Source organism: Myotis daubentonii, chromosome 1, assembly GCF_963259705.1.
Source record: "Myotis daubentonii chromosome 1, mMyoDau2.1, whole genome shotgun sequence".
NCBI lineage: Eukaryota > Metazoa > Chordata > Mammalia > Chiroptera > Vespertilionidae > Myotis > Myotis daubentonii.
In genome coordinates this window covers 43,512,811-43,527,596 of record NC_081840.1, presented here as the reverse complement: position 1 = coordinate 43,527,596, position 14,786 = coordinate 43,512,811, and the positions used below count along the sequence as shown (strand labels likewise).

Below are 14,786 nucleotides of genomic sequence, written 5' to 3'. Positions count from 1 at the left end.
CTCACGCACAGCAAACTCAACCTCAGATTTGGAATCCCTCCCTTCTCTTCATCTTTGTGCCTCGAGCAACTGCAACCCTGAGCACTTTGCACAGTACCCCACACTTCGCCTCTGAGGGGGGCAGCAGTGGTGGAGAGCACCCACCCAGGTCAGAAGGCAGCCAGAGAGCTCCCGCGGCCTCCGTGGACCAGGGGCCAAGCCCCAGCCTCCTCTGACACAGGAGACATTCGCTTGGATAGTCCCTATGGCCCCTTTCAATCCTGACCGCCTTGCTTAGTTTTCCAGGTCACTGTCTTATCCTTCTGGCTTCTGGCTTTATGCTACCCTCCATCTCTCCTTTTAGGGACATCAGAAACCTCTGTAAAGCAGGACTATCTAGGTGTGTCCTGGGTTTCTCTTCTGAACACTGTCAAACAATGCCTGATGTGGGAGATTGGAGGTGATTAGCCAAAAAGCTATTTGCTTAACTCACTACTGCAGAGCCAGCAAAAAAAGCTTCTAAGATAAAATGAGTTTTGGTGGGACTGATACTTAGAGCATTCTATTTGTATTCCTTCTTCCGCCTCTCCCATCCTCCCCAACACACACACACACACACACACACACACACACACACACAATTTACTTGGGAAAGTTAACTCTCAGGAGTTTAAAGTAGCTGTAGTCAGTATTAAATTGGATATGCTAGCAGCTTCCCCTGAGATGTCCTGAATTTCCTTCAGTCAAATACCTCTTCCTTCAAATTTACACTTTCTTGATAGAAAAAGAGAAAGAGGTGAGAGGCAATGTCCACGCTTCCTGGAACGCTCCAAGGTCATGACTACTGTCGCACTCTGAGCGATAAATGTGGGTGCTGGACAAAGGGGACAAGGCTGAGGGATCAGTGTGGGTGCTGGACAAAGGGTGGCAAGGCTATGCAGAGGTGGGAACAGCTCTGGAGTTATCAGCTCCACACAGGCCAGCAGCTACTGTGATGGGCAGAGCCAGAGCAATCCTGATGGAATGAAAATCTGGAATTCTGATTTTTTTTCCAAAAAGTAAAAGATATTTTTCTAACATTTGTTTATTGTCAACAAGGTACATACTTTCCACAGCCCCAGAGTCACGGGTCTCAGTGGTTGGCTCTCTGAAACACTGACTCAGGGATCCGTCAATGAAAAGACACTGACTCCCAAGTTTCTAAGATGGAGAACGTGTGCCCAGTTGCTGGCCTATAACAGACTACACACACACACACACGCACACACACACTCACACACACTCACATGCACACACACTCACACACACATTCACATACACACACATTCACATACACATACACATACACACTCACATTCACACACACATTTACATACACACACTCACATGCACACACACACATTCACATACACACACATACACATACACACACACTCACATTCACACACACTCACACACACATTCACACACACACTCACACACACACTCACACTCACATGCACATACACTCACTCACACACACATACACACTCTGGGAGGGTGAGAAAGCAGAAAAGAAAGCAGATGAGCAATGGTTCCCCAGAGCCATTGCTTTCTGTTCTCAGTCACATGTTAAAAACCAACCAATAGCAGAATGTGACCGCTCGGCAGGTGACCTGGCACAGGCCTCCTGGTGCCTCCGCTTCCCATTTGTAAGGGAGGGCGCTGTGCCTCCGGGTGTTGCTAGAAGGACTGAATGAGACAATGGGCGGGAGCCTGCTCTGACAAGAGAAAGTATTCTACAAATACTGTTTGATGGTCCACATGAACTTGGGGGTTTCTCTGGCATGGCTGTGTCGTGTGTGTGTATGTGTGTGTGTGTGTGTGTGTGTGTGTGTGTGTATTTAAGTTTATTCTGAACAGTATAGATCCAAATAGCTATAGATCTTCCCTTGCCAGCATCCACCCTTAAAGGTGCAGTCATTATGTTTGTACTATGCAGAATGATAATCACTAGCGAACAGAAACTGTCCCCAATACTGAGAACTCACAGCCAACATCAGGAGCCCTGTGTACCACTGCGCCCGCGTGCTCCTAAGGAAGTGGTGTCTCAGCCTGTCCGCTGCTGTGCTGGCGCCCTTGGCACCTGGATTTGAGCTCTGGCCTCACCCCCGTTCACAAGCAGCTGAGTCCCCAGCAGGCACTGTGCTGTGGAGGGGATAGGGGACAGGGGTCAGGGGTGGGGTAAATTGAATCTCTTACACAGAATATCATTTTGCTGCCCTTTCTTAAATATAAGTTGCAGGTCCTGCTGTATTTTTTTTAGTAGGCATAGAGGGATAATTTATTGGTATGAAGGCCACTCTTAGTAGAATTACTATATTTCCTACCAGGTGCTTTAAAAATAAAGAAATAAGTTAACAGATATTAACTTATTTGTCTCCCCATTATTTGTCTCCACGTCTTTTCCTCAGAGAGATAATCATGGCCCGAGCTGCCTCTGTGGGCCCCAGCATCCCCCACTGAGTGTCACCCCACCCGCGCCCCCAGCAGTGGACTTCTCATGACAGGACTCAGTCACCCTCCGATTCCCACAGCAGACTTCCCTCTGGGAAACGTGCCCCGTGCTGGGGCTTTGCACACAGCACGAACACTGCGGGTCAAGCCGCACGGCTGGCCTGTGAGCAGAGGTGGCGGTGGCACCTGGCACAGTGTCCATCTTCCGGTTTCCCCATTGGCCCTCACACAGCATGCGGCATCTGAGGTGACACTTTATAAACGCCACCTCACTTTTCTTCCCAGTGCCCCTCAGAGGCAGGAATCCCGTAGCCTCCACCCAGGAAGATTCGTGCTTCCTCAGTGGTCATCACTCGGGCAGTCCCTGGGCAGCAAGGAGGGGGCCTGGTTTCCATTTTCTCTTATTCAGCTGTTCAGGGCTGGGTCCCTGTGTTTACTGCTGCCAGGATTCATTCCGCAAACATTTAGTGCTCCCTGTGCCGAGCGCTGGGGAGACTGACCTCAAAGCCACCGACCACACCACTAAGAAGCTGGAGAGTAGAGAGAGGACACCCACTGGGTAGCAGAGAAGGCTTCCTGGCAGAGGTGTGGCCAAAGAGTCAGAAGGAGGCAGCCAGGGGTGGAGAGGAGGAAGGAAGGCAGACATTGAGATGGGCCCTAGGCAGCAGGGGTGAGGCTGGGAGCTGGAGAGGAGACAAGTGAGGCTACATTAGGGACCAGAGGCCAGGTACAGAGGCCCTTCCTCGGGTGTCAAGTGGGTGGAGATCTAGTTTCAAGATTTAGGTGGCCAGGCTCTCACCTCCTCTCCATGGCAATCTCCCACAGTCCCTAAACACGTCTTTCCCTAGTTCAGCAACTTAAAAGGCCTGACATCCTGTCATTGTCCCCAGTTTTATTGTGCTAAAATACATGCAGCATAACATCTACCATCTTAACGACTTTTAAGTGTACAGCTGGGTGGTATTAAATAGGTTTATAATGTCGTGCAACCATCACCACCATCCATCTCCATCACTCTTTTCCTCTTATAAAACTGAAACTCTGTGCCGAGACCAGTTTGGCTCAGTGGATAGAGCGTCAGCCTGCAGACTAAAAGGTCCCAGGTTCGATTCCGGTCAAGGGCATGTACCTGGGTTGTGGGCACATCCCCACTGGGGGATGTGCAGGAGGCGGCTGATCGATGTTTCTCTCTCATCGATGTTTCTGACTCTCTATCTCTCTCCCTTCCTCTCTGTAAAAAATCAATAAAATATATTAAAAAAAAAAACTGAAACTCTGTACCCAGTATCTAACTCCCCATTCCCTACTTTCCCAGCCCCGACAACCACCATTCTACTGTACCTGTAATTTTTTATGTGGATGGGTGAATGAATGAATGAATGAATGAGTGAATTCTTTCCCTTTGATGTCTTGATGTGAATGATCACATAACAGATCCCTGGGAAGATGGTTCAACCCCTGTCGGAAGCAGGCAGAAGGCGGAACAAAAGGGAAGTCTCGCTGTCCTGGGAGAGGGCATGGCCTGCGGGGCTCCCTTCCTTGAACTCGGTTGTCCCGAGCAGGGTGGGAATCCACAGCGATGCTTCCTGGCCCCAGCTGTCGGCCACTTCATGAATCACAGACTATCAGTCTCGTCAATAAGGTGGAATGGCTTTAACGGAAACAAGTGTAGAAAAGAAAGGAGTTTGGAGGACAGTGCTCAAAGACGGAGGTTGCCAGAATCGTGTCCTGTGCACTTGTTTGTGGTTTAGATGCAGGCCTATGAGAGATGACGGGATGGGCAGTAAGAGCAGGGCAGCCGTGTACAGTGTGCAAGATATGGAAGGGGAAAGACCCCTGCTCTGGCAGCGGTTTCCCTGCCTCCACCTCCCCAGGCAGGGGCTGCTGCACGCTGCCCCCCTCCCCCAGAGCCCTTCTTCACGGACTCCCCTCACTGTGCCGGGAGCCTCCTGAATGAGTGGGTCCAGGGCATGCCCCTTCTCCTGGCCTTCTTGTTTTGTGTGCAAGCACTTGCTAAGCTAACTCATCAGACCCTAACGCCAGGATTTTCTGGATATTTCTGGATATTCAGAAATTATTTAGATTATTTGGACCTGCCTAGGGTATATGTATTCTCAGATGCTTGTCTTCTAATGTAGACGTTCAGAGGGCACTGGACCCAGAACGAGCCAGGTGTGCCAATGAGCTGGGGGGGAGGGGGGGAAAATCACTTTTTAATGTCAGGGAACGTGGAAATAAATGAGCTTACAGATTATTTCTGATTCCTTCTAGCCCGACTCCCCAAAGTTTATTTTTTTCCCCCAATTCCCAAATTACTGAGACTTCACTCATAGATTTGGAAGTTCTCAGCAGCCCAAAGCAAGCCTGAGTTCTTCTTGCCAGCGTCCCCATATTTTATTTCATTTTTTTAATTGAGTTCAGAGAGAGGAAGAGAGAGATAGAAACATTAATGACAGGAGAGAATCATCCATCGTCTGCCTCCCACACATCCCCTACTGGGGATCGAGCCCGCATCCTGGGCATGCGCTCTGACCAGGAATCAAACTATAACCTCCTGGTTCATAGGTCAATGCTCAACCACTGAGCCACACCAGCTGAGCATCCCATATTTTAAATATGAATACTGCCCATTACATGGTTTTACATCTTCAGCCCTGCCCTACTTCATGCAGCAGTGAAATCTAAAGATGGCTTGCATTTGAAAATGTTTAGATAGTCTCTTCTCTTTGAAAATGTTTGGACAGCCTAAGATTATTTAAAAAAAAAAACTGTCCTGGCAAACCAAAGCTTTTTATATCAAAAAGCCAAGCTTCTTATGCATAAGAGGGTTTCCCACTGCTTTCATTTTGACAGGAGGCTCTGTAGTTTGAGATTGTTTTCTGATCCTAGGAGGCCAGTCTCACGTCTAGTCAACTGAAGCTGTGACCAATGGGGAATATGGGGAACTGGGGCCAGCCCCCCTCACCTCTCTTCCAACCTGCCCCCACCTAACGCCCCACATTTACGGTGTCAGCCCAAAGCTTAAGGTTTTGTTCACATGGTTACATGGAAGCCCCCCACCAGGGGAGAGGGGGCACAGCTTAAAGAGATGGAGGTACCCAAGAAAGCCCCTCCCCACTCTAATTTCTCCCAGGTCAGCCCTGGTAGAGTCGTAGAGTGAAAACATTCAGGTCTAAACGATCTGATTTTACAGAATGAGAAACTGAGGCCCCGAGTGGGGAGACACATTGCCCAAGGACAACAGCTGGTCAGGCAGCTGTGGGCGGAAACCCGGATTGCCTGCTACGCAGACAGAGGCTGCCTTTCAGGGACAACAGGCACGTGAGCAGCAACATTGAGGGGCCACATCACTTTGAAATATGAAAATGGAAGTGGCTGGGAAAATAGAGAAACTTTTCAAAATGGCTTTCTGACTCTGGGTAAACAGTAACCACATTTTTTTTTGCCTGTTGGAGGCCTGGTTTTTAATCACTCCACAAGCAGTTTTCATTTCTGTAGTAAAATTGCTTGTGGTTCTATTTAATTTGTTTCTGCAGGAGCCAGCTTTGATGAAGATCTCCGAGGAGCTGGCGGGCCTTTTAGCACAGCACGCTCAGCCAGTCAATGAGAAACGCTTCCCCACGTGGAGGAAATTCCTCTCCACACTTCTCAGTCAAGGTAAATAAGACTGTAAAGTTTCTATCGAGCACCCGTTTCCACAACCTTGAGTTCTAGTTCTGGGTCAACCTGGGGCCCATTTAAACACCTCGCATCTCTTGTGTTGGTTTGGAAAAGGGCTCCAACAGCAGATGCTTTCCCTCTTTTAAACTTGGCCTAAATGTTTATCTTGGGCTCGGCCCCTTAAGTAAATAGGAACTGAGCGCGCCAAGCGTGGCAGGCGCAGATCAGGACCGCAGCCCTTTATGGCACCACAGACTTCTCCTGACAGGTGGGCGTTGCGACCCCATGACCTGGATCTGGATCTCACCACCACCAGGAGCAAAGTTCTTAAACCCTCAGAGGCCGGGTTTCTGCACTCACCTACTTCACAGAGTTGGTGGGAGGAGTCAGCGAAACAGATGTGCAGGATTCTACCTGCAATGGGAAATAAATGTCAGTTTCCTCCTGTTTCCTGGGAGGGTAAAAATGGTCTCACCTCCTCCTGTGAAGGTAGAATCTATAATAATAAAAGCATAATATGCTAATTAGACCGGACAGCCGAACGACCTTCCGGACATCCTTCCAGACATCCTTCCGGATGAAGTCGCTGCAGCGGGGGCCAAGGCAGAGGCGGTTAGGGGTGATCAGGCAGGCAGGCAGGCAAGCAAGTGGTTAGGGGCAATCAGGCAGGCAGGCAGGAGCCAGCAGTGCTGGATTGTGAGAGGGTGCAGGCCAGGCTGAGGGCTCCCCCACCCCCTGCAAGAATTTCGTGCACCTGGCCTCTACTTGCTAAATAAGGATCCTCTACAGTTCGGGAACAAAGGCAGCTTCCATTCCTTTCATCCTCCTCCTCCTAACTCATCCTCATTTTCTAAGGACATTAGGAGGCCCCTGAATGAGGGAATGAATGAAGCAAATGATATTTATCCCCAGTGGCAGAGATCCCTGTGGGAGTGTTACACCCAGAGACACCCATGCAGTGCCGCTTACTCCCTAGGAGGTTACAGCTTCGGGCAGATATTCTTATATGCTTACCCACATGAATGAAAAGAGAAGGCTAGTGTAACCGACTACAGAAGATACCTTTTCATCTATTCACCACCATCAGGTGATACTATTATATTAACATCAATATGTAATAATATCATAATACTGTAATATTATATGGTAACAGCAGCAGCAGCAACAGCGCAGTCATGCTAATAGCAGTGATGATCGCCTAATAAGCACCAATGGTGCATATAATGTGCCAGGCGCTATTCTAAGTATATGTATATTAATTCATTTGGTCTTCCTAATAACCTTATGAGGTGGGTACCATTATCACCCTGTGTTATAGAGGGGGAAACTGCAGTACAAGAGATCAGCGACCTTGCCCCAACCCACTCTGTTGTTATGTAATAGAGTCAACAAAAGGCCATGCCTGTGTTGCTCCAGGAATGTTGGCCAGAGCCCAGAGCCGGTGGGTATATTTATCAAGGAACACCTCTTGGCTCAGTGTGTGGAGAGCATCGAGACCTGTTGGTTGTTGGAATACACTGGCTGGGCAGGGTGGGATGGGACAGCTTAGCCAACACAGCTAATGAATTATTTAAGCAAGGGGTTGGATGGCCAGCCATATAACAAGAATGTTGAAAAGGGTTTTCCCGGGTGGGGGAGATATTGCTGCATGATGCCCAGTGTTCTCTCAAATCTACATGTCTATAATTCCACAAATTTCCATGTACCCACTGACAGAAAGACCAAACTAAAAGTCAACCCCAAGCATAACTAGAAGAAAACAAGGTACCGATGACAACAACAAAAGAAAATGGTCAAGAATAAGGGATTCTTGCCCTGTGCGGTTTGGCTCAGTAGATTGAGCTTTGGCCCTGAGAACTGAAGGGTCTCAGGTTCTATGCCAGTCAAGGGCACTTTACCTCAGTTGCAGACTTCATCCCCTCCCCAGTCCAGGGAGGCAACCACTTGATGTGTCTCTCTCACAACGATGTTTCCCTATCTCTCCCCCTCCCTTCCACTCTCTCTAAAAAATCAATGGAAAAATATTCTCAGCTAAGGATTAACAACAACAACAAAAAGAATAAGGGTTTCTTGCCCTGGCCAGGTGGCTCAGTCGGTTGGAGCGTTGTCCCATACACCAAAAGATTACAAATTCAATCCCAGGTCAGATTGAGTACAGAGGCAATCGATGTCCCACCACCCCCCCCCCCCCGCCCCCTTCTCTCTCTCAATGCAATGAAAGCATATCATTAGGTGAGGATTTAAAAAAAAAAAGAATAAGGGATCCTTTTTAAGTTAGAACAGAAAGACAGACGTGAAGTTTTCCAGGTCCATCCAGGACAGGATATTAGGAAGTTCCCAGATCGTCCAAGGTCAGCCCACAAACCTTCCTTTAATCTATGTATTTTCATGTGATCTTTGCAGATTAGAAAGAGTGTTCCCAGCCCCTGTCTCGTCTCCTCGGAGATGTATAACCACAAGTTTAGGCTTCACCTGACTCTCTGTTCATCTCTATCCTTTCAGTCTTTTTCTCTCTTTTTCTTCCTCCCTCCCTTCCTTCCTTCCTTTCTTTCTTCCTCCCTCCCTCTCTCTTTCCCTCCCTCCCTTCCTTCCTTCCTTGTCTTTCTTTCAGCCATATTATAAACAGTGCCTATTTATGAGAGGTAGAACTAGGTATATCAAAGAACCAATTTTATAGATGAAGAAACAGGCTCAAAGCTAAGAAGTGACTTGGGTAAAATCACTACTCCATGTGAAAGGGAACACAGCGAGATCCTACCATGTTAGCACATCTCAAAAAAACCGTTCTAGTAAGTCATGTGTTTTCAAACCTCTGCCCAGCTCTGAGCCTAGTGCATGCATCAGGCCTAGTAAAGGTTCACTGATTGAACAAGTCTGTCCCCCAGGCTTTCTGACCCTCAGGCCACCACCCACCACCTCCCACCATTGCCTGGCTCATTTCATTTCTGCTCTCTCAAGTGTGCTTATGGCCACAAAATGTCCTACAAATTTGATTCCTGCATTGCCATAGGATTATATCAAAGGCAATACCTTTTTAATTTTAAAAGGGAATTAATTGCTTTGAAAGGAACAAAATTAACAGTGAAAACATTGTGGTCATGATGCTGAGAGGACCATACTAATAAGCTACTTTGAAGTAAAAATTTAAAGTAATCATGTAGGTATATAGGACAATGTGTTTCTACTGAAGCCCTGTCTTTCGAAATGTAGGCGACAGCTAAAGCCATAAAGTTATCTAAATCAGAGAGACTCAATGAGGTGTTTTTTTTTGTTTTTTGTGTGTGGATTTTGTTGTTGTTTTATTGAGTCAACCTTGCTAACTCCCCAACAGCTGGCATTCAGGTACAGCACACCCTAGTAGCCCTCATTTGAAGAAAAGCATATCTCAAACCAACCAAAAAAATAAGTCCATTTTCCTTCTAAAACTCAGCCTTCTTTAGGGCCAGTTCCAACAACATTTCTAGAAATGTAAGGAAAGTGCCTTTGTATAAAATAACAGATGGCTGCATTTAAGAACCACTAAAGTCTCAGGATTTCACCATGGATGCTGCTCAAAGCCTGTGGGCAGAGGTCACCTCCCAGCATGTTTGTGAAATAACAGACCAAGTTTATCTTCATACTGTCAGGCTCCTGAGCCCACCATGTCTAGGGAACGCTTAGCTGTTTTGATTTTTAAATTACATCATCTAATTCTTTACAAGTAATGTTTAAAATTGTTTTCTACAAATGGGATATCTACAGTAAGACTTACATTAAGGCCTAAAAAACAGAAAGTCAGGGCCATGTGATATTTGTGAACACCACTGGGCTAGCCCACAAAATTAGCTGGGGCTAATATTGTTGCTGTGATTAAGCATCAAATTTGTGATTTTTGTTATGCAGAGCAAAAGGTAAATATGATCCTATATAATAAAGAGCTAATATGCAAATTGACCATCACATCCTCACACAAGATGGCCGCCCCCATGTGGTCAAAGATGGCCACCCCCAAGTGGTCACAAGATGGCCACCACAAGAGGGTCTGCAGGGGACAGTTGGGGGTGACCAGGCCTGCAGGGGAGGGCAGTTGGGGGTGATCAGGCTGGCAAGGGAGCAGTTAGGCGTCAATCAGGCTGGCAGGGGAGTGGTTAGGGGGTGATCAGGCTGGCAGGCAGAAGCGGTTAGGGGCAATCATGCAGGCAGGCAGGCGAGCAGTTGGGAGCCAGCAGTCCCAGATTGTGAGAGGGATGTCTGACTGCCGGTTTAGGCCTAATCCCACAGGGATTGGACCTAAACTGGCAGTTGGACATCCCCCAAGGGGTCCCAGATTGGAGAGGGTGCAGGCTGGGCTGAAGGACACCCCCCACCCCCAGTGCACAAATTTCATGCACCAGGCCTTTAGTAAATTATAAAGCTCTCATTATCAGCAAGGAGGAGGCACAACCTGTCCCTCAAGAATGGCAGCATCTCCTGGCTCTGCATTTTCAAAAATGATTTACAACTGACTTTCAATAGGAGTCCTTTGGCCGACATGATGGCCAGTGTTCTCTTACACCTGATAAAAGCCCTGTCAAAACTTCACAAAGCAGTGCAGTTGGACAGAAAGAGCACTAGTCATCAAGGTATGAACTGTGGGCCATGAGCAGCTAATTGCCTCTAAGGCATCTGCCTATTGGTCTTAGATTCATCATTTATATAATGAATGGGCATACGGTGTCTCCCCTTAGTATGATCAGAAAACTTCCATCCATTGAGCCCTTCTGTATGCCAACCATTGGGCTACATACTGTAAACACCGCGTCCTCTAAGACTCACAACAACCTGGTCAGTTGGTTTTATTACACCCATTGTAGAGGTGAGGGAAAGGAAGTTCAGAGAATTGAAGCTACTTGCCCAAAGTCTCCCAAGACACGGCAGATGCACAACCTGAGACCCAGTCCATCTGCCGAGGCCTGGCCTCTTTCCTTCTGCTCTAAGTGGGCTCAGTCCAGGGAGCAAATCCTTTCACCTACTCCATGCTTTTCCCACCAGGAGGTGTGGTCGAAGCATACCCACCTGTGGAAAGTGTCACCAACCTGACGGTGGACATGCTCATAGAGCCCAACGGAGAAATCAGAGTGCTGTCCACGGGGGACCAGTTGCACGCAGAGGGCCCCTTCATCTCCTCCGGTACCACCATGCCTCAGGCCTCAGTGAACTCCCAAGTTCTCATTTCTTTGTGCCTCCAAATTGGAAAAGCTTGTAAACTGAGAAATGTGGTCGGTTACTTTTCTATAGACCTGGTGACCTTTATTGACCCAAGCTCCATGGAACAGAAGGTAAGTCGACTTGATGCCACATGAACTTCTAAAATATGTAGACTCCACACTGTTTACACCCATGCAACTGGGCATGGAAGGGAGCTTCTAAGATTCACTGCTCACCGGCTGAGCTGACGGTAATTCAGCACCCACAGGGTCTGTGTCAATCCATGTGAGACAGGGCTTTATGTCTGGAAATACAGGGTCTTCTCATTTGGGTACAGTTGGCGTCTAAATGACCACAGCTCATGCCACATAGCTCTGTTGATCGGGCCGTAATTCTCTGCGTCTTACCATGAGTTTATTTTATGCCACCTAGGGATTGAACCTGTCCAGAATCTATTTTTAAATAGAACGTCAATCATCAGAAAGGAGTTGAGTCCTTGTGTCTGTTCCTTTTCTTAGTAATTCACCGGAAACTTGGGTTGTCAATGTTTTCTTCTAAAAAAAATGTGTTGGAAAATATTTTATAAATATAAAAAGATTTAAATAATAATATAATTAATAGTATGTGTCCAGACCCAGCTTAAGAAATAAAATGGTGCCAATACCACTCCAGTCCTAGGTACTCCTTGCCAGTCCTCCTCGTGTGGCCTTTCCTCCTCCCAGAGGTGGCCACTGTCTCACATTTAGGACTTTGATTTCTTTCAACATCTGTATGCTTTTGCTGCACATTGATTACCAATATATAGTATACAGTTGCACAACTTTTTATAGTTCAGAACATCCTATATGTTGTTATTCTATAACATGCTTTTCTATATTCAATATTTCATCTGGAAGATCCTCATGTGGACATGTGTGGCTCTGACGTATAACTTTCTGGATTACAATGTCTAAATTCACTACTACTTCACAGGATTTGTTTTTAAATGTTCAGTTCCTCCTCGGTTAGTGATGGGTGACCAGACCTCTGTCTAAAGGATGAAAAGGCCTCCTGCCCTCCCTCTCCCGAGATACTCTGGCCATCCAACATTGTAAATGCACTGTAGTTGTTTTCTATTCATTATTCTCAGGTTCATGATTATCCGTTTCAGTCCAATGATGGTTTCAAAGTGCGAGTTTATGTTTGGGCAGTTTTTGGCTTGTCCAGTAATCATTTTCCATGTGCCTTCCTAAGCCCTCCATTGGTTTTACACTCCTTTCTCAGGTCCACACGTTGAGAGAGTAAAGGACAACTAAAGGGCATTCAGAAATAATCTACCCTGGGAGGAGGGAGCAAAGAAACAGCGCCTCTGGTGGAAGAGCTGAGTGGCAGGGAAGTAGGCGGCGGGGGGGGGGGGGGGGGGGTGCTGGGGGGAGGGAGAGGGGATGCTGCCGTCCCCTAATGTTTGTATTGAGAAACAAGGATTAAACCTGCCATCTTTGGGGCAGGAGGGAGGTTGGAACTATGGGGCTAGTTAACTTGTGGTTTTTATTTCTTTGCATTTGGTACAGGGAGAATTGCACATGGCAGTGAGCGGGTCCTGTCCCTGGGTGACCCACCCTTCTGTGGTTCTGGGATAACGATTCCACCCTTCACTTAACTGGTCCCATGTGCCCATCTTTCCTCACAATTACTCCCTCTCTATTTCTCTCTTTTTTTTAAAAAATATTTTATTTATTTTTTTACAGAGAGGAAGAGAGAGGGATAGAGAGTTAGAAACATCAATCAGCTGCCTCCTGCACACCCCCTACTGGGGATGTGCCCGCAACCAAGGTACATGCCCTTGACCGGAATCAAACCTGGGACCCTTGAGTCCGCAGGCCCATGCTCTATCCACTGAGCCAAACCTGTCAGGGCTATTTCTCTCTTTTTTCAACCACATCAGCCCCTCTCTGCTCCCCTTAGTCATCATACCACCTTCTGCCTCAGGGCCTTTACACATGCTGCCCCTCCACCTGAATGCTCTTGCCTTTTCTTCTTTACCTAGTTAACCCCCGTTCCCATTCATTATATTTCAGCGCAAGCCACGCTTTCTTAGGGGAGTCTTCCCTGACAAAGCCAAACTCACCTGATTTAGGTTCTCACATCATCATGTACCTCTCCTTCACACTACTTACCATAGTTACAATTTTAAACGTGTTTCCATGATGATCTGATTAAAGCTGTCTCCTCCTGTGGAACATAAGCTCTCTGAGGAGATGTACTGTGTCTCTTTTAACTCCCTACTCAATTCTTAGCACAATCTCTGCCCGGGAACAAAGTGGGCGTCCAGTAAATATTTTTTGAAAGAATGAATTAATGAACAATTTAGAGGGTACTCTAGCAGATGCTGGATGGTGGTGCCAAGGCTTTTAGAGAAAGAGCTCAGACATCAGTTGATGTATGGGACAGATAAATATTAGCCCAGGGTTCTCGGGTTTTATCGCGATATGATTTCTCATTCCTTCCTGTTAATACTTGAGTATACAGCCATTTGGGTTACAATTTTCAACAGCACAGTGGAGGAAGTTCTCAGGAAGTACATCAAGGGTGTTTCTACATTGGCGAGGGAAGTAGGTTAGCTCTCTGTGTAGTATATGTATGTGCTTGCAAAATTACTCGAGTATTTTCTAGCCATTTTGCAAACAGTGTCACTTCAGAAAGCACCTTAGTTTCTTTTCTAATTGGCAGGCATTGTGGTGCCAATGAAGAGACTGGCATACTATCAACCTCTTCTTTTTTTTGCCAGTCTAACAGGAGGAAAATGTCATCTTGTTTTCCTCAGTATTTCTTTGATTATTATTGATAATGAACACCTTTTCATATGTCTGTTGGCCATTTATATATATTGTCTTTATTGCCTTATCATATATTTTGCTCCTTTTAAATTGAACTATAATATAAATGCTGATTTGTACAAGCTCTTTATATATAAGGAACTATTACCCTTTGATGGTTATACATATTGCAAGTATCTTCTCCCAGATTGTCATCTGTGGCTTTTCTCTCTCTCTCTCTCTCTTTTTTTTTTAGCTATGTTTCTCCACCATAAAAATCATAATTCTCCCTTTGTAATTTATTGATTTTGTAACTTTTGCTTTTGTAGTTGGTTACTTTACAAAGTAATATTTGTGGAAAGGTATTCCAAGAGTATACCAATATCTTATTCCTCATCAAATTCCCACCTGCGAAACTTAGTACCCATTGCCAACTTTCTCCTGAGTCAGCCACCACTATGATGGTGGCAATTTACTTTTAAAAAAATTTTATTGAATTTATTGGGGTGGCATTGCTTAATAAAAGAACAAAGATTTCAAGTGTATAACACATCATCTGTACATTGTGTGTTCACCACCCCAAGTCAAGTCTCCTTCCATCACCACTTATCCCCACTTTACACTCTTCTACCTCCCCGCTCCTTTCCCTCTGGTAATCACCATACTGTTGTCTGTGTCTATGGGGGTTTT

General features: G+C 46.4%; 1 protein-coding gene across 1 annotated transcript in view; it reads left to right on the top strand.

The window, feature by feature from the left end:
- Positions 1–14,786, top strand: part of IQCH (IQ motif containing H) — a 198,818-nt gene that overhangs the window by 136,115 nt on the left and 47,917 nt on the right. The window contains exons 16-17 of the mRNA XM_059697431.1: positions 6,012–6,132; positions 11,146–11,432. Coding sequence (XP_059553414.1) covers positions 6,012–6,132; positions 11,146–11,432 — 408 coding nt within the window. The remainder of the gene's footprint in view (positions 1–6,011; positions 6,133–11,145; positions 11,433–14,786) is intronic.